We start from the raw sequence: 27058 nt of genomic DNA on the forward strand, positions 1-27058 counted from the left end.
AGTAATGCTCACCAATCTGAAAAAACTGGAGCCTCTCCTCCACCATGTCCCTCTTGCTCATATCAATCGCACCACTGCGTGTCATCTCGAACATTTTCCCTTCATGGAAGGGGAATGGGTTTGGCTCGCTCGTCGGCGTACTATCGTCTGTTGGTGTTCGGGCTGGGGTAGTGTCTGGTGTTGTAGCCTGAGACTGGTCATCCACTGCCAGTCCAAAAGGCTTAGGCTCACCATTGCTTCCCTGTGTCCCTCCCATGTCAACAACTTCTTCTTCTCCACCTTTACTTGACCAGGGGTCAAAGTCCAGCCCCTTTGTGGCAACAGTCTTAAAAGGAGAGTTAAACTCCTCTTCTAACTTATAACTGAAGTAAGTGTCTGAAAAGCCCTCCTTATCTGACTTCTTTTGTTCTTGACCGTTCACCCCATCCTTACTAACACCATCAGGTGACCCACCATTAGGGGGGGAATCATTTTTGAATGTGTCCTTTTGACATTCCTCTGGGGTTTTCTCCTCTTCAATAACTTCCAGTTTGGTAGGAGGAAAAGAGCGGTCTGTGGACCTAAATGTGTCTGTTGCCCAGACGTCTCTCCGACTGTCTGGAAGGCCAAACAGATGTAAATCTGCCTGCTCACACAGTCCATCATCCTCATCTTGAAGTTCATATCCATCCAGGGAATCTATTTCTGTTGCATCTGTGTCATGAGAAAATTCTGCAGTTGTGGCTATAGAACAGTCTGTGATTGACTGGTCATTTCCATTTTGTTCATAGTCATATTCCTCTCCTTTGCCATTAGAGCCTTTACAACCATTGGAACCATTAGAGCCATTTGTCCCACCATTAGATTCCTTGTTGTTTCCGTTTTTGTCATTTTTTTGGGGTATTGAGGCCTTTTCTTTCTCCTTCCTCTTCTCTTCATCCTCAGCACCTTTGATACTAAGTTTCTTACAAGGAATTGGTTGAAAGATTGACCCATCATCATCTTCCTCTTTATCATTTGATTGACTGTCATCTTCCCCTGGGGACACAGGCGAAGGAGGTTGGATACGTATTATTGGCTCTGTTAGCAAATGCTTGTCATGTTCTTCCTGTAAATTCACCTCCATCATTTCTGTCTCAGTATCTGAAGAGGCACATGAACCCTTCCTTTCTCCGTCTGACTTTTCTGAAGAAGAGTCCAGAGGAGGAGGGGGAGGGAACTCAATATAAGCAATACCTTTGTCTTTTGAGACCTCTTGATGCTCATGCTCTGTCATTCGATCATACTTGCCATGAGCTTCTGTTTCTTGCTGGTTGGAATCATCAACTACTTCCTGCTGGTTATCATTATCTTTTGATTCTTGCTCATTAGCATTTGCAAGGTCTGCTTGGGTGCTGTGAGCACTATATTTGCTTTCTTGTAGGGCCTCTTTAAAAGAGAAAACAACGTTGCTTTGGTTATCTTCCTCTAATTCTTCAGATACCTCCATGATAGGACTGGGTTGTCCTAGCATGAATCCCATAAAGCCATCAGGGCTCTTGGTCGTGAGATCATAGCTGACCTCCTCAGAGCTGGGGGTCTCTGGTGTAAGGGGGCTTTTCCTTGAGCTATCTATGAAAGATACCTGTTCTAGTGCATCATCGTCAGGGCTTATGGGGCCGAGGGCCAAATTAGATTTCTGCTTGACTGCGTAAAGTGCCCCCTTGGCTTCCCTCTCTGCCTGCCTTCCGACCTGGACACTGACATAAACAGGTAATGTTTTGATTCCTTTAAAATGATCTTTGGTTGTAGTAGCGGGAGGGGTCATGACTTTCTCCAGTGTGTCTCTAGGGCTTGAAAGGTTATTCGAGTTGGAGTCTCTGGGTGCATTATCTAAAATTTCAAAAGTCCGATTTTCATCGGTTTTTATTGGGGTTGTCACAGGGCTCGTCTGTATTTTGCTTTTAGATAATGTAGGTATCTGTGAAGGTTTTGTCTGTTTCTTTGTGAGGTCATTATCCAAAGTAGAAGGCCATCTTACAGGAATTTGGGATTCTGTCTTTTTCCTAAGGTTTTTATTCAGTATTTCTTCTGTGTCTTTTCTTAAAATCTCAGCTATCGCTTCTTTGGAAGCATACTCAGTGTTTGTGACTTGTTGACACTTTGTAGCATCACCATTTTTCTCTAATAGTTTGGTATTATTATGGACAACAGCGGCCTGGACCTTTTGACTTTTATTGCTTTCTTTGATGTCCCGAGTAACAGCGGAAGATATATCTTTACCTTGAGTAGTTGCTTTTTGACTCTCAGTTTCACAAATCTGTCTTTGCAACGGGGGCTCTGCAATATTTTTATTTGGTGACTTGTCTCTTGTTTGTTTTGGGGCTTTAGATGTTGGCGATTTTAAAGCAGCTTTACTGTCTGTGGCAGCACATGTGTCCTTCTCTATATCCATTGCTGGGGTTACTTCTTCTAAAGTTTCACATACTTTTGAAGTTGTTCCTCCAGTACAAAATTGATAAACAGGAAGTTTGCTATCCTGTAGTTTCTTTACTGATGGTTTTGGCTGCACAGGAAGTTTGCTATCCTGTAGTTTCTTTACTGATGGTTTTGGCTGCACCGGGGGAGGGACTTTGGTTGGACTAGACTGGGTTTGTTTCTGAGCTTCAGATTCAAACTTCATCCTCACAGCACTGACTTTGGATGTTGATTTTACATTAGAGGGTGAAGAGGGTTCAGACTCACTGGTTTTTCTTTGTGGTTTAATTGTATCCTCACTGCTATGAGGGAGCTTGCTTTTCTGGGGACTGCTTGGTAAGCTAGAACTTTTATTTTCTGTTGTAGTGGTACGGTCAAACATTTTCCCAACAGAAGGCTCTTTAAGTTTGCTTTTATTGAAGCCCTCCTCTGCTTTAGGTTTCTGTAGTGTTTTCTCAGGGGTACTGCAAGCTGAGCTAGGCCATGACCTGGGTTCCTTTGGCTCTCGTCTCACAGGCTTTTTCTCAGGGGACTGCAATTCATCATTGAGCTTTTCTGTTTTGTCACGGAAAAACTGTGATACCTCACTAAGTTTTTCTTCAGCTTCCTTTACAGTTTGATCCACCCTATCCTCATAAAGAAGCTTATCCCTGCTCCTGTCATGTTTGTCCTCTGTAAATCGCATCCAAACAGCATGTTTTGGGCTGCCCTGCTCTGTGGAGTAATGAAGCACTGTCACCTTATCAAACTGAGATGGTTCATCCCGCTGCACAAATGTACCAGATATTGGGGACCCATCTTTTGAAGACTTAGAAGCAAACTCTCTTTTTGGGCTTCCATGTTGCTGACTCTCAGCACCACGGCTACAACTCTCCTTAGAAACTTGGTGGCGTTTTTTGTCAGTCACTATTGCTGAATCCTCTGTGTCAGAGTGAGACAGTGATGATGTTTCAAGTTTCTCTGAGAGGAGCATTTTCTCAGCAAACCTATATGACTCGCCTCTGATTTCTGATAGTTCATCATCACAGTATTCTATGGAGTTCTGGCTCAATAGTTTTAGGGCTTTATAAGAATCATCTGCTATCAACTGGGCAGAATTTGGGCGACTGTCCTCCTCCTGTGGCACTGGAGTGTTGACGCGAGATGTATCTAGAAAGCAGGGCAGGGATTCCTCAACAGTAAGCTCCTCCTCTTCCTGTTGGGCTTCATAGTCATCCGTTAGTTCCTTAATCCCATGGTCACCTTTGTAGACATACAGCTCAGGGTGTTTCTTGGTTTCCCTGATAATAACCTCAGTCGGTTCTGCTGTGCTGTGGCCCTTTTCAATATGAACCTCAATTATCCTTTCGACTTTAGGTTTAGATTTAATGTCTCTGTCAAGAAACCTAGGAGTCAGCTCATCACCTTTGACTGCATCCTGACTAGCCGTGTGTTCAAAAAGGCCTGCCAGATCTTTAGATGGGTCCCTACCTGACTGGAATGCTTTCATGATATCTCTAACTGACATACCTTCTTCTATCATCTCTGCACAATCAGTCAGTTGGGGCTTATGATAGACCATTCTAGTAGTAGTAGTAATATGAGTTTCCTCTTTAAGACACACACTTTTGTTTTCTTCCGGTATTTTCATTTGTAAGGCTTTCATGGAGCTCATTGAAGCTGCATCCGGCTCTAAAGAGGGGAAAGCACATGCAGCTTCCTCCATGAGTATAGGCCCACAAGGATCATCAAGTTGTTCAAAGCCCCTCATATGGACCGCTTCAGGCCTGGTTTCAGTAACAGAGGGAGGAATGGGCAAATCTGTGAATAAAGGCTTTGGTCCTGTACTCTCTGCACTCTGAGGAGCAGAGGGTGTCTTCTCACTCCTTGTCTCAAAGCCGCTGTCTGACAGGGGACTCTTATCCTGCTCGTGAGAGAGGTCCTCTGGGGACTCCAAGATAGTGTCACTCCCTTGATATGATGACTCAGAAAGTTTACTTAGGTCCTTCTCTGATGGAGACCTGAGCATGCCTGAGACAGGCGGAGGCATTTTGAGTTTGTGCTCTTGTATTGACATTGATGGTTTAAGAACACGTTTCTGTTTTTCTTCCCCTTCCCTTTTTGCCTCCTCCTCGTGCCTACTTTTCAACTCTGCCATTCTTGAAAGAGAGCTGGCGCCAATATCATTTGTTAAATAATCTACTACTTTACTCAACTGTAAGTCTTTGCTTGAAATGGACTGCGGCTTCAGCAGGAGAGTGTTTTCCTCAAAAGGAGGGTAATTGTCTGAGTGGGCATAACTTTGCGCCTCCTCAATTTCATCTTTGGAAAATTCTTCCCATTCATCCTTAGATGCTCTGTCTTTACCTGCATTAACCCTACTCTCAGTCTTGATATCTTTCTGTAATAGCCTACAGACCTTAACTAAGTCTTCTTTAACTTTCTCCACTAGCGTAAATGGCTCCTCATCCTCTAACTTGGTTTCTTTAGGAGTGCCAGTTTGAGATGTTTGAACTGTTTTAGCTGCAGTCTGTGTGTCAATCTGTAGGATAGCCGTCATTCTGATCAGATCCTCTTTCATGTCTGCTACATCTTTTAGCATCTCCTGGTTGGAGGTTCCCGTTGGGTGGATGATGGGCGGCGTGATAAACGGAGGGGATTTAAGTTGGGACTTTATTTTTGATCCAGTAACACAGGAGGACAAAGAGGAAGAAAATGAAGATGAGGCACGGGAAGAATCAGGCAGTGCCATTTTGAGAGACCCTGGCCCTGGTTTGATAGGGGTCTCTGGAATGACTAACGAAAACACTGGTACAGTTAGTGTGTTAGAAGAAACTGCCAAACTGGAGGAGGCGGCTACAGATCTCAAAGAACCATAAGCAGCGCTTGCTGCTGCAGACCTGCGTGAGGTGGACACCGATCTAATGGTGCCATAGCCTGACACAGAACAAGAGTCGATAGCTTCATTTATGGCTGCGCTAACACCAGAGGTTGCTGCTTGGGTGGTGGCCTGTATTCTCTCCTGAAGGCTGCTACTTCTCTCCGAGAGATTGCGAGACGAAGGGGAGGATGGTGTGGAGGAAGAGGATGCATATTTAATTGGAGAGACTGATCCATTCATCGTGGACAATTCTGAGGAAGCTATGGTTGTCTGTCCAGTTGAGGAGAGTGATGAGAGGGAGGTTCTTCCTCCTCTCGATGCAAGTGTTGAATCTACAGAGGTTTTTAACGAGGACAGGCCTGACATGCTTTTAACAGAGGCATCTGTCACAATTGTGGACCCAAGGGCAGTTTTAAAAGGCAAATTAGAATTGTACAAGTTGTAGGATGACTTTGGAGATGCTGGAGCAGTAAGAGAAGCTGATGACCTCTCTGGTACAGAACCATTTGGTATGGAGTGAAGTGGGGAAGTCCTTGATGTGTATGCTGAAGCAAGGTTTTTGATAGATGCTGGGTCTGTGGCAAGTTTACATGGGCTTCCAGAAGACACAAAGCTGGCAGACCCCTGTACAGGGTACTGACCCAGCTGGACAACAGTTTTAATGGGTGAAGGCATAGTCCTGTAAGACCTGATGGGGGATGAGAACACATTGTCATCAACGGGTTTAACTTGAGTAGCTGGTGGTGGTGGTGGAGCTCCCAGGGTAGTTCTGATTGTTGCAGCGCATGCAGGTGAAGGGGAAGATAGGGGCCAGGAGGTTTTCAATGGAGAAGCAGCTGCTGAGCCTGCCGGGGAATCGGTACATGTGAGGGAACACCCCACTCCGACTGGCCTTGTTTGGCCAGGGACGGTAATAGGAGCAGTCGACCATGGTGGGTAATGTCTGGTTGGAAAGACAGGTTTGTGAGGGTAACCAGCAGGCAGTGTTCTTGCTGTTGTGCTCCGCTGCTCAACGGCCGTTTCTTCAGGTGAATTTAGAAATAAAGATAAAGAAGGAATGGAAAAAAAATAATAACAAAAATGTGGAGTTGTAAAGGTAACATAAAATGATGTTGGGGAAGGAAAAGAAAGAAAAAATGTGTAAGAAGAAGAGATAAGAGGAGGAATATTTGGTCAGTGTCCTGGTATCAAGGAAGGAAAAATTGCAGTTTTATGATGTGCTGATATTTGAGTATTGATTGAAGATGGAGTTATGAAAAGAAACGGTTGTGTTTCCGTGTGAATTCAGGATTAGTACATGACTCAAACAGCGAAAACAACATAATGAATAAACGCAACAAAACTCAAACAGCAGCAAAATAAAATCCTAAAGACAATGGCTTGGACTGACAATTGAGAACATAAAAATGGTAAGACAAATGCCCCAGGATCAACATAAAAACAACTTCTCTCTTTGGACTTCTGATGTTCTGAACATCAGCCTATGGGTTCTGGCTCTAATTTCAATCCGCTTCTTAAAGTGCCTTTTATCTGTTTGGTTCCAACGTTGAATGAAAGGTTTTAGAAGACAATTTAGACACTATGATACAACATAGCCAATGGCCTTCAGAAGTTTCCATTTTTCTATAATTATACAACAAAACAAATGACAAAATGTGTTTTCCAAGACCTAGGTGTTGGCCCATTTTGTCATGCAAGATTGATAAGAACTGGTGACAAGCACAAAATGTGAAAAACTGGAAGAGACGCCCAAAAGAAAGCCAAACTCAAGACCTCCTATCATGCATGTGTATCCCACAAAAAGCTGCTACATCACCACAAAGCCAAATGAACTCAGAGGGGACAAATGAAGAATAAATACAATTTTACTTTGACTGCCTCTCAAATGCCAACGACATTGTGATGGTAAGTCAAAGAAAATGTTTGATGTTGCTGTAGGACTTCAAAAACTCAGCAGTGGAAGGCAACCACACAAACCCAGAAGAAATACAACTCACAATGTGGGCAAGCACAGCACAAAACCAACTCATTGACTCATGCAAACATATGTACCATGTTGTAAACAGGCATGTGAACAGTGCATGTTATGTGGGATGAGAGATATGCATTTATAACATTAGGTAAGTCACATCGGTCTACAAATCGGTCACGCATTTTACATTTGAATTAAAATTGTTAATAGACGATCTTATCCACGAAAATTGGAATAATTAAATTCATCAAAGGTGTTTGTTAGTAAATATGTCAAAACTCACTCAGTGCAGGCTCGGCCAGATAGCTGTAGCGCTTACGTAAGGCTAGGGATGCAAAGGTATGACGTCGCTCTGGCTTTTCAGTCTGCAACAATAGCAAACAACACAAACACCTATTAGTTTAGGTCACCCTACATTATACGGTGCGGCCAAATGACAAACATTTGGACCTTATCAATGTCAAATTAAAGCTAACCCATTGGTCTGCATTTTTTGGTATTAACATACAAATGTTTAGTACGCATATTCCAATTTAACAAAATGGTCACTATGCCAAGATAGCCAATTTAGCTTAAGTTAGTCATGATAACCCTACAAACTCTAAATGATAAGTACTTAAAAGTGCAACATTATTTTGGTAACGTTACTAAAGGTTAAAAAGGACAATATAAGTACAACTAAACTCCAAACTTACTTGTATTACACACTGTAAAGCGGAAGGAATAAGGATTGGACATACCACACGTCGTTTTACGATATTTCATGCAAACCCTAGCAGCTAAAGGTTGCTTTAAACAAGGAAACTTGTATTGTTCCTTGTAGAAGCGAAAAAACATAAGGCTATGATGAAGCAGGGCCGCGATAGATCTAGCGCAGAGGACAGCAAATGGTGGGGAGGGTGTGGTTTACCTCGTCCTCGGCATCTGACTCCATTTCCTGGTTCCCAAGATGCATTGCAGAAACAGGGGGAGTAACATAATGGAAAAGCAGGGGAAAAGAAACATCAGGGCGTGAAAAAGGAGTGATTGACAGAAGCTCAGAAGAGAAGCCACTTTAGCAAACTCAGCAAACCAAAACCAAAAAACACAGACTTGACAACACCAAACAAATAAAGTGCCAACACTCAGCAGCAAAAACAGCAAATGAAGTCAAGCCACAAAAAGCCAGCCCGATAATTAAAAAAAAGCCCTTTTTGCACAAAGCGCTCAGCCAAAAGCTTGTCATCCAAATCAAAAGATACGTAGGGACGACATGAAACAGCCAATGAAAAGAATCCACTGCATAAATAACTGATTTACATAGAGAGAAGCTTTAAACAGATAAAAGACACAGGCGGTGGTTTGGCCTTCATCCATCCGTTTAATGGGGCCAAAGTACCCTAACCACGAGTATGGTCATGGAGGTGAAAACAGAAAATGGTGAGTTCAGGTTACCTTACCTTTTTCACTGCTGGCAGTGTGATGTTCAGGTTGCAAACGGCAGTTTGTGGAAGGCCTTTTATGGTCTTACACTCTTTGAGGAACGTAAGACGACCGCAGGGTTCCTGGCTGGGGTCTCTCACCTGAGGAGAGAACATTGCTTCTTTATGTACCTTGTTCCTATTTTAAAGGGGGCACTGTGGATGTGCTTCAGTGTGTAAACCCTACACCCTAGAACATTCATTCTACCACATAAAAGTGCATACTTTATTTTTAATGTTGTCTTTTTTGTGTTTTTTACCAAATACAATTGTGTATGTCAGCAGTTGTCAGCAGTATAATGTATTTTGTGATTTTTGTGGTGTATGTACTGTATATTTCTCTTTTATTTGTGCAGCCAAGTAGGTAACGGAATAAGAAATGTACCCTTGAAGCATGTACTACCTGGAGGCTATCCTGTTCATATTGTGAATATCTTACAAACTGTAAGATGTATTCATAAGTTAATACTGTATATACTTATTACAAACTGAGTTATGTATTTTGGTAACTGCAGCACATGTCATACTGTCCATACTGTACACATTCTGCTGAATTCATATATACCTCTTACTGTTAACCAACAAATAGGTGTACAATCATTTTTGAACTACTGCTCATTGCACTACTGACCGGATGATAAACTGCACTTCATTGTGTGAGGTGTGCAATGACAACTACGGTGAATCTATATACAAAATCTCAATTTGATAAAGTTCCAAAATGCCACATAAAGCACATACCATTTCTGTATTTTCTCTTGTTTTCACATTTTATCTACTGACATGTTTTGCTAAATGAACATTAGTGGAAATATGACTAAAGGAATATATTTGTAAGTAATGTTATACACATTGAAACCTGCTTCCGTAATTTCAATTAGTGGTGTTCTAGTTCACACACAGCAAGAATAGTTTTTACGCACATGTTGCAAGGGGATTGATTATGGAGAACATGAGGTTAACGCGTCAATCAATGAAGCATTTGTCAGGGGCAAAGGGAACTAAGTTACTATACCCCGTGGACCTTTGTTTATTGTATTAAAAGCTACTCCAGCCTGAGAAGTTTGCTGGTAAAGAGTGTACATGCAGTACCTTGACACAGAAGGGCAGACGGTTCTCCTTGAAGGCGTAAAAGTTAAGAACTAACTGCTGACCACCTTTAGTCAGAGGAGCCACGTTTCCATAGCAGTCCACATAAATGGGCCTGCCTTCCAGAACCTGAGAGAGAACATTATAGGTAAGAACGTCTTATCATGTGCAAAAGAAAAGTGGATCACTCTTTGAGTATTCATTATAAGGTTTCAAAGTAGCCCTAAGTTATAGGACTGTTCTCAGGCCACTTTGACTCGAAGCCTTACACTCCTTTCTGTTGCCTTTATAGTTATGCTAGTTATTTATAATCTTGGAAAAAACAGCTTTACATATTGTTTTACATGTTTTAAATGGAAACATATTCACACATGAAACTGTAGCTGTATAAATAACATGCATTTGTTGAACTAAATAATTAATAAAATTTATAATACCATAATTTCTGTATTTACCTCTATGTCCTTGCTCCTGGCCACCTCCTCAAAGTTCTCCTGCTGCTCCAGGGTCTTATCCACCTTGTCGTCTGTCATACAGAAGCACCTCAGTCTGGACTCCATTGGGTCGTTGGTCTTAGCAAACACCACAAACTTGGCCATGTAGGGCACGCAGATGAGCTCCCTGTACAGCTGCATGGCCAAGCCCACCGTCTCTGGGATCTGGTGGCAGTCGGCTAACCAGAACCTGCACAGATGGAAAATAAAATGATTTTAGACACAGATGTTAATACAACAGATGGAAAAGAGTGTGCATGTAGTCTGTGTCTCACCTTGCAGACACATTAGTGGTGAAGGAGACGCAGTCATTGACGAACGTGAGAGGAGTGGTGCCAGTGATGTCTTCCCACTGTGCAGGGGACGTACCACCTGGAAGATGAATAGAAAGAGTTTGATTTATTTTTCGTCATCATATATTCTTTTGACAAGCTTTTTTCTAGTTAAGTTAAGATGAAACAGTTTTTATTTTATGTGCCGTTGCAGTTCAAAGTAGGAAAGACTGCAAATAAAACAACATGTAAAGAACAAAAGTAATTGATCAGTTGCAAAAAGAAATGTAGACCATGCAAGAACTAGGTTTACAGTCAGTGTAAAAAAAAAAAATACAAATAAAGGTCCCCTCCAGACATTTGTATTAAACGTATTAAGCTATGCATTATTTTATTTTTTTTAGTCAATTTATTGAACATGTCAGAAACAAAAACATACAACAATAATATATATATTTTCTTTTTTTTCTCACTCACATTAATAATTATAACAAAGTACAACAACAATAATTCTCAAATAGTCTCGGTCATGTTCAACAGGGGCAAGAAGAAGCTTAAAAAAAAAAACTTTTCTGGTCCTACCCCCTCTAGCATATATATTTCTTATAAATAAAATATTAGATCATCGTCATCAGCGACATGTTTGTCTTGTTAATTTGTTTGCTTTTTGTTTTTTTACAAAACAATCAGAAAGAAATTACTTTTACAATTACAAGAAATAACAACAAATGGGATTTTACAGGTCCTGTTCATAACCATTAATGATTTGGCTCCTAAATATTACTTTCAGTTTAGATAGACTTGTACAATATTTCAGTGCATCGTTACAGTTATTCCACAGACTAACAGCTTTTGATGAGATGCAATGAAGTTTGGCATTTGTTCGTACGGGTGGTTTTTTGAAAATGCAGTTTCCTCTCAACATGTGCATGCTTTCTCTCCGAGTGAAAAGTCCCTGGATATTATGAGGTAATTGTTGATTTGCGGCTTTGAACATAATTTGAATAGTTTTATAGTCAACCAGGTCTTGTAGTTTTAGTGTTTTTAGTTTGATGAATAATTTATTTGTTGGTTCTCTGCACGTAGTTTTATGTATAACTCGTATGGCTCTTTTTTGCAGGATGAAGATAGGATGTGTATTTGTTTTATATGTGTTCCCCCAAACTTCCACACAATACATCATGTATGGAAGTATTATTATATAGTATTATTATTGTAAATGTATGTCAAATTTAGTTTTCATATTTAACAAATTAAATGAGTAAAGACAGTCCACAATATCCCAAAAAAATCACTTCACAAATCAATGGTCCTCACAAAGATAGCCATATGGGTTTTTCTCCGGAGGTTTTTCCTTGTACGATGTGAGGGTCTAAGGATAGAGGGTGTCGTTTTTTCTCATACTGATATTCTGAACAATCTGTGCTGTTGTATTTGCTGTAAAGTGTCTCTACTGTAGGCTATTTGTATTATATGTACAGCACTTTGGCTCGACCAAAAATCGTTTATAAATGTGCTATATAAATAAAACTTGATTTGATACAAGTACTGTCACACACACCTGTGATGCTGCAGAGAAGGCGGAGACATGGCGTACAGTCTCCTTTGTAGCCGTTGGTAAGCCCCTCCCCTGAAAGAGGCGGGACTGGGATTGTCATGGTGATGGGTTTGTGGAACTTCCTTCTTCTGGGCTCCACGGTAACGATGGGGCTGAAGGTTGCCCGGTTACCGAGGATTTTCTTCACAGTGTCGTCGGGTGCCGGCTGGGCCTGGGAGAGAGGGGATTAAGTAATGTGTGTTTAATGTGTGTGTATGTTTGTTTAAAGCTTCTGAGTGAAAGACAAACTGATATAGGTATGTTTTACTTATTTAAGACTAAAATGCCCAGAATTTAAGCTAACTTAAACTATAAACTAAAAAGACTGATTAAAACTAACAAGGACAATTGACACTGGACTTAGAATTTTTTTTTTAAACTAATCTAAAGACTGTTATTTTGTATATATTTATTGTTGTGTTTTATCTTAATGTGTGCATATGTGTAAATGTGTCTGTTGATTGTATATATAGAGGATATACATATTTATACATATGTGACCTGCTCCATCGAAATCAGTCGCATTGACCCGAAGACACATTTTGAGTTGTATACACTGTTGGAAAGAGGAGATTCCTAGCTTTCTAATGATATCAGGATTGTTGTTGTACTCCAAATATTAAGCAAAATATGTCACATTATATAATGACTGTCACGAGTCATCATTTTGAGAAAAAGGCCTTCAAAGTTTCCTCTTCTCTGGAATCCATCGATCTGATTGATTATTAGCAAATGATCAAAATAGTACGGAGGGAAGATATTTTCTTTTGGATTACTGGGGGAAGCTCGCGAGTGTGTGTTTATACGTGTGTGTGTGTTTGTGTAATTTTGCGTTTGTGTGTATTGTGTTTGTTTCCCGGGGAAAACACTCACGAGAAACACCGGCTGTTGTTATGCCTGCTGTGACGTCAAGTTACTCCGTTCTCCGCTTGTAATTATGCCGGTACAAGCTTCAAAGTTGTATTTATCATCTTAATATGGGGCGGTTTTGGCGCAGTGGTTAGAGCGTTGATCATTAGATCAAGGGGCGTTGGTGAACTCCCGCCTCGGCCGCCGCTGCGTCAGGCCGTTGTGTCCTTGGGCAAGACACTCTACCCGCATTTGCTCCTGTGGGTAATGTTACATGTCTAATATGTGTAATGTGTAATTGTAAAGCGCTTTGAGCACCTGTAAAAGCGCTCTAAATAAAAAAATGTAGTCCATTATTATTATTAATTTGCCGAAAACAAGTTTAATATTATGAAAGCCAAGACTTTGTTTAATTGAAATCAGATGAAAACAAACTGTAACGGACCGTGCCGTGTTATCTATGATTACTATACGCCTTACATTCATAATGTCAGCCGGAGGGAGGGGGAGCGGCGCTGTGGAACAGCAGAGTGGCGAGTGAGAGCTGTCATCTTCCCTTTACAAGCTTCAAAAATGTATTTATCGTGTTATTTTGGAAATAAAAGTTTCATATTCTGAAAGCCAAGACTTTGTTTATTTAAAATCAAACAAAACACCTGAACCTCGAAAAACTATTTTCTTACGCGAATCCACGTTTATTTTGAAATGAGCCGTTGCGACTTCCGACTGATTTCGATAGAGCGGGTCACATATGTATACATATTTGTATATTTGTATTATTGTATTTTGTATTCGGGATTGTTGGAAACGTTATTTCGTCTGTACAAACCCACAGAAAGATTGACATTAAAGTTGACTTTGAACTCACCTGCAGTCCAACTTTTATCTTCTTGGTTAGCGCCCCCTCAGGGAAGGAAGCTTGAACCAATGGGACGCTGCGGCTGCACAGAGTTCCGCCCTCTGGTCCCATCTGATTGGTCTCCTGCCGGATTCGAGACACAACAGCAAAGTACTGTGGGAAGTCCTTGGTGATGATGCGGCAGATTCTCTTCCTCTCCAGCTCCTCAGGACTGTCCAGCTCTACAGGGAAGCAAAATACACAGTTTACAATATATAACATGTGAAATATAAATCATTTATTTTCCCAACCTACAAAACAGCTCAGTTTGTAGTACTTCTAGAATCAGACATGAGTCTGAATCTTTCTAACCTCCTTAAATAAGGTTGGTCTTGCTTAACATTTGATTGTCAGTCCGCAGGATTAGAGGGAAACTACTTGTCATGCATCTTGGTGGATGGCATGCATTCTTGGTCTACTCTCTCCAAGTAACTTACTCTAATTACATTGTCTTGTCAATCTATCAATGTTTATTTATATAGCCCAATATCACACATGTTACATTTGTCTCAGTGCTTGTGATTACATAACTTGCATCCTTTTAAAAACAGTACATAATAGGTAAGTACAGAGACTCTGGCTAATACATTTTCTACAAACAAAAACTAATGCTCAGAATAATTGACATCGTTCTGTGATGCCATATAATTCTACATAGAGGGACTTAAAAAGCACTATATCAATTAATTTGAAAGAATAAAAACAAAACAAAAACTACTTCCCATGTTTTATAATTTGTTAAGACATTACATATCATTTATAAAGACTTTTGAAAGAATGGTTTAGGAAATGTTATTACCAAATCACCTTGACATAAAAAAGACTTGGCTGATTGGCATTATAAGACAAAGTTTTGACAGAAAAAGAAAGAAATCTGAACTTGTGCTTCACCTTCCTCCATCCCACTGAGGAGCTGCCTGAGGTCGTCAGTCTTGTAGTCGTACACGTGCTCCTTCCAGCTCTCTCCGTTCTCGCTGCGCAGCAGGATCAGCTCTCTCTCCTGGCCTCGCATCGAGCCAAAATGAGGGATCTCCACAATCACAGGCCTGGTGAGGAGCATGTCATGAAAGCAAGATGTAATTAATCGTATTCGAATGCAATGGCAGGTGACGGGTAAACCAAGAAAGTAGAGGTTACAGTAAGTTGCTAAATCAAATCTGAAATACAAATAATGGAGGATACATCATACATAGGGGGGTGATAATCACTAATGAAAGATGAAATCCATTCAGATTGTTAATTCTACAAGGGAAATATGAACAAGGAACATTAAAGAACGTTGATGTCAGACACACACTTTACAGGTATGAATGAACTTTGGTTCTGCTGATGACAGAGGATCTTTAAAATGATAGCGGTGGCCGTGCTGCAGTTGAAGGGACACTTGCAGTGTGTGTCATACAGTGTAAGGCATGAATTGATATGAAATAGATGGAGGAGTGAGGTGAGAAAGCTGCACAGCCCTTATTCAAACAAGGCACGATGGCAACACAAGAGAGAAGGATGAACGTACTCTAGTCTGAGGACCATTTTTACCTCAGAGTAGAGAGTACAAAAGGACACACAGAGGAACTATAGTTATTGATCATTCCCTTGGCAAAGTCACAAAATTATGTTTTTAAGTACTTTTTTCTCAATCAGCATCTTTCTATGAGTGATAAAGTCCTACATTAACTATATTCACAATTTTCTGCCAAAGTTAAATGAATCTAGGTTGTACACAGACCGTCTGTGTAAGACGGTGAAAAGGTACCTCTTTTGTAAACCTGTAGTCTAGGGAAAAGGTACTCAAATATGTAACTCATATATACCACAACAGTGTAGTAGTAATACTCAGTTACAAGTACAAGTCATGTGTCAAGTAAAGGTAAAAAAGTATTAGCATCAAATATGCTTGCAGTATCAAAGTTAATCAATCACTTGTTCGGAAATCGTGGGAAAGTTTTAACAGACTGCTAGCACTTTTTGACTTTCTAGTTCTGTGCTGTTATCAATTGCTCTAAAACTAGAGTTCACTTTAAAATAAATAAAAAAGGAAATAAAAAAAAAGCTACAGCCTTCTGCTTTAATAACATTTGCTTTAATAAACGATCATTAAAACCTCATGTTTGGATCGCATCTTGCAGGTTCAATGCCAAGTAGTTATTCATTTAAATGTATCATTTTATGTTATTACTATATTATATGAGTCTCTGTAAATAAATTACACAAACATTTTGTGGGATGACATACAACTGAACCTAAAAGGTGAAGTAAAGTAACAGCGGTCATGAGAAGCAGGATGATGCTCGGCTTGAGGAGGAAAAGGCTCATGCCCAACAAGTGCAGTCAAGTCCAAACAGCCAATCAAAACTTCTTATTTCAGGATCGTCATAAGCCCACTGAAAGGTTCTGAAATAAAATATATACAATGGTCTCTGAATGAAAGTGGCTTGAAAATAACCGTCATGGATTTAAAGGGTAGTTTTAGGAAGAATTATAAAATATCAAATGTAAAATCTATATTTTATGTCTCACCCTATAGATGTTATTAAGGCGAATACAAATCATACAAATGACTTTATATGTAATAATAGTAACTAATTGTCCTCACTTCAAAAGGTTAATTACGTCATTGATTTCTTCCCAAAAATACATGAAACCATGTAGCAGTAAAGCTGTATCCTGACAAATCAATAGAGATGGGTAAAATAATCATATCCTTCAGCATGAGTCAGCCTGGGTCATGTTGCTTCCTCGGGGGAGGTGGGAGGTACATAAAGGAGAGGAGAAGGTGTGGGGGGGGTGCTATGTTTGGTTCCTACCCATCAAATCTAGTTCCTCTGGGTCCCAGCTGAAGCACTGGACTAACCAGGCTCTCGCCTTCACTAAGGGCTGGCAGCTTTCTGGGAAGATGTAGTTTACTGCGTCCACAAGATAATGAAAAACACGCGCACCCCAACATATACACACACTTGTAAAGTCAGTAACAGCACACACTGCAGAGTTGTATCGTTACATTAATTCCTGTTTCTATTGTCCAGCACTCATCAGGGACAACAGCAACAGCAAATACACACTCACAATAACAGTTTGTGGTTGGTATACACACATGGTGTATCTAATATTAACAAATGTAATTACTTCTGAAGATAATACGCTCCGGTGGAAAAACTATTTAAATTCTGTTCAGCCATTTTCTATTACCAAACAAGGTTACCAAATGGTGATTGAGCAGATTCATATTGAAAGCATTTAATTGTTGAAACACAAGCAACTTTTATCATGAGTGAGCTTGACGTTGGCCGCTGTTGTTCATTGAAAATGAGCGTAAAAAACAAGACAGCAAAGACGTAATGTGCGGCATTTTTGACAGCTGTTAGAAATTACATTACAAATATTGCAGAAAGTAATGGAAGAATCAAGAGCAGCCAAAGTGAGCAGTAAGAGGAAGAGCTATGGATGCGAGGCAGCAAACTTTCATTTTCACATCCTCCTTTTTGAAGCATCGAAAACCACATTTGCTGTTTTCACCAAATAGGGTGATGCCTGATTCACTAGGACTGTACGTTTAGGGATTTCAACTTATAGTAGAAAAAAAGTAATATTGCAGTGTAGAAAACCTCTGTTGCATTTGTCTATTTAAAAGCATAATCTTTTTACTTTTGTTTTTATTTATTTTTCATAAAATTAGATGAACTACACCAGTTTTAAAACGAGCTGAAATAGTAACAGAAATGTGTGTCTGAAAGCTGCAATCTAATTCAGAACTATCTTTGGACATGCAGACACACACAGTATGTTGCATTGCATTAACACTGTAATTATGCAAATGAAACAGGAGTGAAAGCATGTTCATTCAGTTGAGACAAATCTATCATCTCTGTTGGCTTTGACAAACTTCCTGACATAGGGTTGTAATGTATATAAAACTAAAACATGTGCACTTTTCATTTTCTTCCCATGGTCCTTAATTTTCCACAGTTTACATCCGTTAGCAATGTTGCCTTTACTTTGCCAATGTCGGGACTTAATGCTTGAGGGTTATCACATTGCAACAATTACACTTTAACTGCAAATTACACAGCATGTATTCCACCTAAACATGCACATAGACTCATTCACACTTTAGAAATATAACGCAGATGGCGTGAGATGGCTATGGCAAGAAGCGGAAGGAATAAGAAGTCAAGTCCCGAAAAAAAAGCAATTAAACAAACAGCAACACTATTGGTGAGTTAAAAAAATAAATGTGAGTCTCACCCGAGGAACTGAGCTCCTGCAGGACCGACTTCAACCAATCGGCTGGCCAGGCCTTCTCCTTCCACCATCGGAGGGGGCGTGGCCAGTTTGTGTCTCTTGACCAGGCGACAGGTGATCCTGGTGGGCGCCGTGCACTTCCTGGGCGGGATGATGATGCGCATGCCGTTGTGACGACTCCCTCTCATGGAGCCACCTCTGGCGTCCACCATGAAGCTGACAAGGAACCTGACAGAGGAAGAGGAAAGGAAGAAAAAGGAGCAGAGGAAGAAGAGTGAGAGGAGATGGTGGAGCAGAGAGTGCAAAGTGACAGAAAGATGGATACCAGATAGACGGAAGGGTATAGAAAAGGAATGGAATAGAAAGTAACACACGTCAATTAAACGTCGGCATTGATGGAGAGGGAAGAGCTTTAGTTGAGGTGAAATCCCTTCTCATGCCGTGATCTCCAAAACACACACAAAGTGTAAATGTGAGCAACAGAGATAAAGATGTTTCAGAAGAGTTTTCTGTGTTGGCTATGGCTGCCCTTGAAAAAGTTGGTGGTTACAGTTAGAAAACACCAACTTTGCCAAGTAGATGTAACAATATCGCTACATTAAAGTGCTTATTCTTCAGTGAATATTATTACAAGTGGATGAATTACCCATAATGCCAACACAGGAGCCTCTGGTGTAACCTGTGTGTCTTATTCATACAAGGTACAGTAGTCCTGTGTGTAACTCATTGTAGAAGGAAATACCATAAAACACACACTGCACACAAATCCACACCATGCAACTTGGTGAACAATATTTCATGTTAGTTATATGTAGGTTTTGAATAAATGATGTGAATATAAATGTCATTTTGCATCCTTTGAAAAGTATGATTCCGACGTCTCAAGTGAATGTATAGATTCTTCAAATACATGAGGTATCACACATGGTATCTGTAGTTGCAGTGTGTTAATCTTGATTTGGACTGTATTACTAATATTTGCTTTCCATGTTTCTCTCATTAAGATCCAGAGGCGCAGGAGGTCTATATCAAAAAGCCGAGGATCTCCTCCTTTCCAAAAAAAATGGACATGGTGAGTAAAACCATTAAAGCAATTTCACGTTAATAAATAGTCAGTGTTTGGCCAATGCTGTTTGGCTACCGCTTACTTTTGCTCAGCTTGTTTCTCCGATAACTTATTATCCAGATGTTCGATGACTAAAATCTGCCATCCAGTTCAAATATATAAAACATATTATAAAGAGGAAAATAAGTTTTAAAAGTATTGTACAAATGTACCTTAAAATGTGATAAAAAAATAATTTAACCAGACATTTGAACATAAAAGTGTCACATATTATACGTTGAAGAGATTCACAAAGATTTCCTCCAAACAAAAGGAATACACACAAGGTCCAAAAATTCGATCTGTTACAACACAGTTCATGTGTGAGGAGAGCAAACACAGATGTTATGAGTGAACGGAGAGGGGGGGGGGGGCGTGATGTCACCAGGAAGTAACAACAGACAAGGTGGAGGTGACAAAAGAGGGCAACCAATCACAGTCAATCACCTGCTGTCGTACTGCGGGAGCGGAGAGGAAAAACTGCAGGATGGACGACAAAGCAACGCAGGAGTGACAGGTCAACAACAGAGCTTTGAGAGGACCGCCACCAAGGAGTCCTTTAAAGAATAGCTCGACACTTTGGGAGATATGCTTATTCGCTTTCTGGCCGAGGGTTCGATGAGAAGTTGAGCCTGTCTTTTATATATTGGTTCACAGTTATCAGCCGGTTAGCTTAGCTTAGCACCAAGTCTGAATTGTAATTTGCTGACTATTGATAATTAGTGGTGTAAAATTGTGTATGCAATGTGTTCCAATTTCAAAGTACTGTATGTTGATTTGTGTACGCCAGAAATGCCTGGATGTAAAGAAGATTAGCAGGAATTTCTGAGTATGACACATGAATTCACAGGACATATTTAACTTAGACTGTCCAATGGCGGACTGCAAGAAAGCTGGTTTAAATCATTAACCAATAAAATAATAACGAAAGATTAAGGTGCGGTCACGAGGATAAATGCTCACATATACAAAATAATATAATTTAAAACCTTTAACAATTTAAATGTGCATTGATATAATACTGAAATATATAAATTCTACGGCAGCTCGGAGAAGTATTGCTTTAAAAGTTACTGTCAATAAATACGACAAATTGCTTGAGTTAAGGTAAGTGTGAAATGACATCTTCAAATGTTATTTAGTGCACAGTATTTAGTAGATACTAATTAAGTTTGTATTGATGGGATTTCAAACACAACCCAAGTGTGCTTTAGAGGTGCTGGGTGGATCTTAGAAAGGATCAATGTTTTCCAGGTTTCAAGTCTTTTGCGCTAAGCTAAACTAATTCGCTACTTTCAGTTGCCATTATTCCTTTTCAATTTACTGGACATACCTGTCATCGAACTCTACGCCAGAAAACTAAGGGCATATTTCCGACAATGTCAAACTTTTTCTTTAAATTTCAGATCCCTAATTTCCGCATTTCTCTGAGTCACAGTGGGATCTGTTGCGGCGAGGCCAAGGATTTACATGACCTTTAGCATCAGATGAGCACAGTTCAGATTTTAGGGTTTGGTTAAACACGGAGAAAAGCTGAAGCCATCAGTTTCTAAGGTTACATGTATTTGCAGACGGATTGAATACAGTGACTACGGAAATAAGTGAAGTGTAACTTTTGCTAACAGACAGAGGGGGAGAAGAGAAACTGCTGCAGGTAGGGGCCATTTTCTCAAGGGAAAAGTAAATGAAAAAGGGAGACAGACAGAGAATATACAGGTGGGAGGAAACACAGACAAGCACATGTCTTGTATCCTTCTTGATCCACTTTAAAACGTGCTTACCCCGAGTGTATTGGCGAGGACACTATGTTGACATTATCATGGGCGTCTGGGGTCCAACTGTATCTCCTCAGAGAGTCGTTATCGCAGTCCTTAGCCACCGCCAGATGCTGTGGAGGAGACAAGGTCATTGCAATGCATTAGTGTGTGTGTATGTGTATGCATGTGACCGACATTGCATGTGCAGAAGAATAAATACATAATGTATGATGAGGATGAATTCGTGCATTTAAATTGCCATGAAGTATACAAAACAAATATGAAAATGTGTTGATAAAGTCTGACTCGTTTCCTTAACCTTTAGTTTTATTCTCAAGAGCTAGCCGTGAGCTCTGATATAACATGATGACAAGGCATTTCCTCTCAAGCTTATTTCTAGTTTCACCTCCTCTGGGGAAGGTGGCATCAACACTAGTACCGCTTGCAGGATTTATGGCTGAGTCATAACATTATTTCTATACTCCGGAGACGGCAGCAGCTGTCGTTATGAAATAACTGTATGAGTACCCAAGCAATTAAAAATACCATCTATACATTTAGTATATTAGTGGGAAAAAAGGAAAACATTACCAGAACAATAGTCTTTTAAATAAAAGAAAATCGACTCCTTTACAGATGGTAAGAACAGAAAACCAGCACCATATGTTTAAAGTAAATTGATGCACTTGGTAAAAACAGGTCTTTAAAAATAATTTTACGGCTAATTAATGCTAAAATGCATTAATAAAGACACAGTTTGCTGACTTAAAAATGTAGTGTTTTATTCCCAAGAAATAGCCATATGTCATAAAACGTCAATGGAACTGTTATGAGTGTTAACGTTTGTAATAATTATAAACACCTATATAACAAATGTTAATGAGTTGATGACAAAACATTGGAATTCCTACCATATAAGATGAATCCAGTAAGTATGTCTCAAATTATTCATCATCAACACATGGATAAAGAACATAGTAACAATGAAGAGAAAATTATGAATATACATATACATGCTTTGATGAAGAAAAAAAAATACACCACATATAAAACATGATGAAATGAAAAAGTGTGAATGACATATTCTCACATGCACTTAAACGTCTACCTTGTTGCGTTTCTCTACAATGAAAGACCTCTCCTTACAGAGCATCTGGAGCAGCGTGAGAGGAGACGAGCTGTTATTTAGCAGCTGTTACATTCACACATCATTAAACCATGTTTCTCTGAATTACATTACTCAGTGTAGCAACACTGTCTGTCACACATTTGCAGGGAAATAAATTGCATGCATACTTGAACATGGCGAGACTTCTTCTGAGAAAAGCTTTAAAGTTCTCCGCCTAATTCTTTTCATAGGGAATGTAGGATACAATATATTTGTAAATAGATTCGGAGTTTCTGGACCTGTCTTCCAACTGTTTGAAAGTGCAATACTTAAAATATGGCAACTACTGTATTGTAAAGCATTGTGGAGTTTGACATATTTGATGAAATAAATAAAAACATCTGTCACCAAAAAGGAATTTAAAGACGATTGTTTCTGTATCATGTATCATTTTGGCAATGACATTTTCTAACAATAAGCAGTTATTTCTAATGCTGGGAACATTTCTAGTTTTTTTGTAATTTACCAGGGATCCCACTCGATTCCCTCATATCTAATAACCCAACACGACATAGTCTGAGAGACGGATCAATGTTAATAACCATTGGACTCTCTTGAGGCAGGTGGGACATTAACAATATCTAACTGTGGGACACGCATGCAGACAGCAGTATGTCTATTTACTAACTATTACTAACAAAACAATGAAAGACATTTTGAGTCTTGAAAACTATTAAGGCTTAGATTTTGTTGTCCTTAAATTCACAGAAGTTCAAGGTTTTCAAGGACTCATGGAACTACGGCTACCAAAACAAGAGGCTTTATCCAAACCATCTTTTTTGATTCTAGAACTAATAATGCTTATAGATGGAGAACAATATCATTTATATCATGACACTAACGAAGATATTTGATAAGTCTTCAAAGCAAACTCATAAGGAGGTAGAAGGTACTGATGCCAGGCCTGGTTGGGTTGTTCTTGGCTCATGCGATATACAGTAACCCTCTAAAAAAGAAATGTCACATGAATTCCAACTTTACTTTGAAAAAGCCAATGTGCTGCACCCTGAAAGTAAGTGGTCCATGCAATCCCTCGGAGATAGCACCACTCGCCACTGATCCCATTTCCTCTTTCAGTCCTATGTAACAGGATTGGCCGTTTTCACGTCAACACAACCTCAGGTGTAAGAGGATTGGTTTAACCTGGCCTTTCACAAAGCGCTTAGTCAGCATGGCACATTTAGAGACAGAACTCTCTGTCTCTTGTTGAGGTTAATGACCTGTGGATTACTGAGCAGGAAAGACATTTAAATTAATGCTAACATGGAGAGAAAAAAAAAAGAGACACCAAGAACGTACCATGTCCTTGCCAGGTGCCAGCATCTCCTCTATCATCATGCTGTCCCGTGTGAAGGAGCTCCGATTCAACGTGTTGGACCTATCAGAACTGAAGGAACGCAGGCTTGGTGGGGTTGCCGGTTACCAAGACAACATTCACAATGATGGAGAGGGGAGGTGCAGAGGAGGGGGTGGGAGGAAGGTGGGGTGTAAGGGGGGGGGAGAAAGTGAACAGAAAAAACAAACATAAACACATTAAATGCATGCAGCTTCCAGGAACCTGACTGTATGCCACCAGTGACAACAACAACAACAAAAACAACCACATGAAGAAAGAACGATCTTTAGGAGAGAACTTAAAAGTGTTTCCATTGCTAGAAAGAAGGCAGTGGTGCACAAAGGATACTGTATGAGGCCACAACACCAATTACAAAACTGTAGAAATCCAGATGCAAATGCAGTTGACAATGTAGATTTTCCAAATAACATTGTTACAACAATTCCTAGGGTTTGCACCAACTTCTTTTGAGCCTCTTCAGTCTCAGAGGCTACTCACATCATGCCAGCACACACTTCGAATGCCCTGAAAGCCTGAGGGTAGTAGAGTAGCTAATGAAAGCTAAGCACACTACTATATGATGGACAATGGACACAGCATGAGGACAGTAGGCTAGCTGACAAGATGAAAAATAGGCAGATGATTAGCTGCTAATTTTGTCTTACACTTCTGTCCAAATACAGTTGTCATGGACGATGAGCTGTGTTGTTTATGAGACATTAGTGAGATTAATTAAGAGCATTCCCAGGCAATGACAACAAAATGAATGTTTGCTTAATGTCTCTACCGCGGTTACAGCAGCTCTATTTGCTCCACATACTATAAGTAAACCGGTGTGAACCAATTAGCCTGTGCTCAGAGGAGCTGCTCTGTAGCGCAGCAACTCATTCTGACAGGACAAATCTGTGGAAGCACAGAAAGGCCGTCTGGCAATATAAATGATATATATTTAAATGATATTATCTCAAGATTGCAAGAGTCTTTTGCTATCTCAAAATAATAAAGCAACTTCCTCATAATAGAAAAGGCTATACCTTTGGAAAACAAAAGGTTGTATTGTTCAGATAACGATCCCATTACCAAGCGATCACAAATTATTTTCACATTTAATTTGATGATCTCTAAGATATTAATTTCTCTATAAAAATGTTTTTATATTTTGAAAGACTTAAAATGTCAAATGTAATAATAGATGAAAGCTCAATAACACTTTGTGTAAGGAAAACATGCAATACTATGATATTTGTATACAACAAAATAATTATATTATATATAATTAATAGATGTAATCTATCTAATAGATACAACATTCAGGTTTGTATTGTTAATAAAATATTGAAATAGTGGCACCAAGATAATTGATGATGGTGTACTTTGTAAAAACTGATATTGTTGGCGAAAAATAAATAAATCATCCTATATTTTCAATGACTTTTTGTAGTTTCTTTTCAAGCTAGATATATCATTATTATTAAAAAATATATTGTGTAAATTAAATTAATAATAAATTAAAACAGTTTAAATGTACATTTCCATAAAAGAAACAAACAAAACATATATTGCTCAAGAAAAAATGTGCTCGACCACAGACAGTAAGATGATTCTTTACTGTTCCTTACATGACACTAAACTGATGTAGGCAATAGCTATTGCCGACAGATATATCAGTTCAGGCCCCTGGAAGCGTGATGAGGGAAAACTCTGCACATAAACCAAAATAATGCAAAGCTCCACCTTTGTGGCTAACGCACAAAGACCCAGGCGGTTATGAAACAGTCGACACAGTCCAACACAAAAGCACATTCATGGAGCTGCTCCCTCACAGGCAGGGAACACAGCACAACTGTGTTCAAATGAAGGCATACATGACATATCACACAAGTGGACCACAGTACGCAACACAGGGCCTGATGTCAACATACAAAAGTGTTAAAACAAAAAAGATCTGGCAACAATCATTGAGTTAGTAGTCAAACATTCACAGTAAAGATTTATTTCAGTTGACCACTGGAGTCTGGGGAGGGGAAGGGGTGAAATGTGGGAAGGGGTTAGGTATTGGGGGGGGGCTCGTCATGCCTTCAGCCTTACCTGACTTTGGGGCTAACATTAAGAACGGACATGAGGAGAGAATAAAAGATCATGAACAAACAGAGAAGTGGAGAGATGCAGAGAGGAGAAGGCCAGGTTGGTAGAATCATGCCAAATGCTGACTGACTGACTGTCTCACTACCTGACTGACTGACTGACTGACTGACTGACTGACTGACTGTCTCACTACCTGACTGACTGTCTCACTACCTGACTGACTGACTGACTGACTGACTGTCTCACTACCTTACTGACTGACTGTCTGTCTCACTACCTGACTGACTGTCTCACTACCTGACTGACTGACTGTCTCACTGACTGACTGACTGTCTCACTACCTGACTGACTGATTGACTGTCTCACTGACTGATTGACTGTCTCACTGACTGACTGACTGACTGATTGTCTGTCTCACTACCTTACTGACTGACTGTCTGTCTCACTACCTGACTGACTGTCTCACTACCTGACTGACTGACTGTCTCACTGACTGACTGACTGTCTCACTACCTGACTGACTGATTGACTGTCTCACTGACTGACTGACTGTCTCACTGACTGACTGACTGACTGATTGTCTGTCTCACTACCTTACTGACTGACTGTCTGTCTCACTACCTGACTGACTGTCTCACTACCTGACTGACTGACTGTCTCACTACCTGACTGACTGACTGTCTCACTGACTGACTGACTGTCTCACTACCTGACTGACTGATTGTCTGTCTCACTACCTGACTGACTGTCTCACTGACTGACTGATTGTCTGTCTCACTACCTGACTGACTGTCTCACTACCTGACTGACTGACTGACTGTCTGTCTCACTACCTGACTGACTGTCTCACTACCTGACTGACTGACTGACTGACTGACTGTCTGTCTCACTACCTGACTGACTGTCTCACTACCTGACTGACTGATTGTCTGTCTCACTACCTGACTGACTGACTATCTGTCTCACTACCTGACTGACTGTCTCACTGACTGTCTGTCTCATTACCTGACTGACTGACTGTCTGTCTCACTACCTGACTGTCTGTCTCACTACCTGACTGTCTGTCTCACTACCTGACTGACTGACTGTCTGTCTCACTACCTGACTGACTGTCTCACTACCTGACTGACTGTCTCACTACCTGACTGACTGTCTGTCTCACTACCTGACTGACTGACTGTCTGTCTCACTACCTGACTGACTGTCTCACTACCTGACTGACTGTCTCACTACCTGACTAACTGACTGTCTGTCTGACTGAGTGCCCATTAACCTGCCTGGTATCCACACTGATCACTGTCGGACTACAACTTTGAGCACACATACCATTTATGACAAATCACCTTATGAACTCCCAATATTCTGGAAAACATCAGTGCTTCTTCATCTTAACCCCCGACATGTCATCCTGCTTCAAATCCAAACTTGTAAAATACATTGA

At 40.1% G+C, this 27058-nt stretch overlaps 1 protein-coding gene across 1 annotated transcript in view; it reads right to left on the minus strand.

Moving 5' to 3' along the window:
- Positions 1–27058, minus strand: part of LOC117464691 (ankyrin-3-like) — a 118795-nt gene that overhangs the window by 21087 nt on the left and 70650 nt on the right. The window contains 13 exon segments of the mRNA XM_034107264.2: positions 13–6318; positions 7552–7633; positions 8179–8205; positions 8708–8830; positions 9821–9946; positions 10273–10501; positions 10587–10683; positions 12145–12352; positions 13898–14109; positions 14819–14973; positions 18170–18394; positions 21053–21159; positions 23496–23598. Of these exon segments, the coding sequence (XP_033963155.1) occupies positions 13–6318; positions 7552–7633; positions 8179–8205; positions 8708–8830; positions 9821–9946; positions 10273–10501; positions 10587–10683; positions 12145–12352; positions 13898–14109; positions 14819–14973; positions 18170–18394; positions 21053–21159; positions 23496–23598 (8000 nt within the window).

This window comes from Pseudochaenichthys georgianus, chromosome 19 (genome assembly GCF_902827115.2).
Source record: "Pseudochaenichthys georgianus chromosome 19, fPseGeo1.2, whole genome shotgun sequence".
Taxonomy (NCBI): domain Eukaryota; kingdom Metazoa; phylum Chordata; class Actinopteri; order Perciformes; family Channichthyidae; genus Pseudochaenichthys; species Pseudochaenichthys georgianus.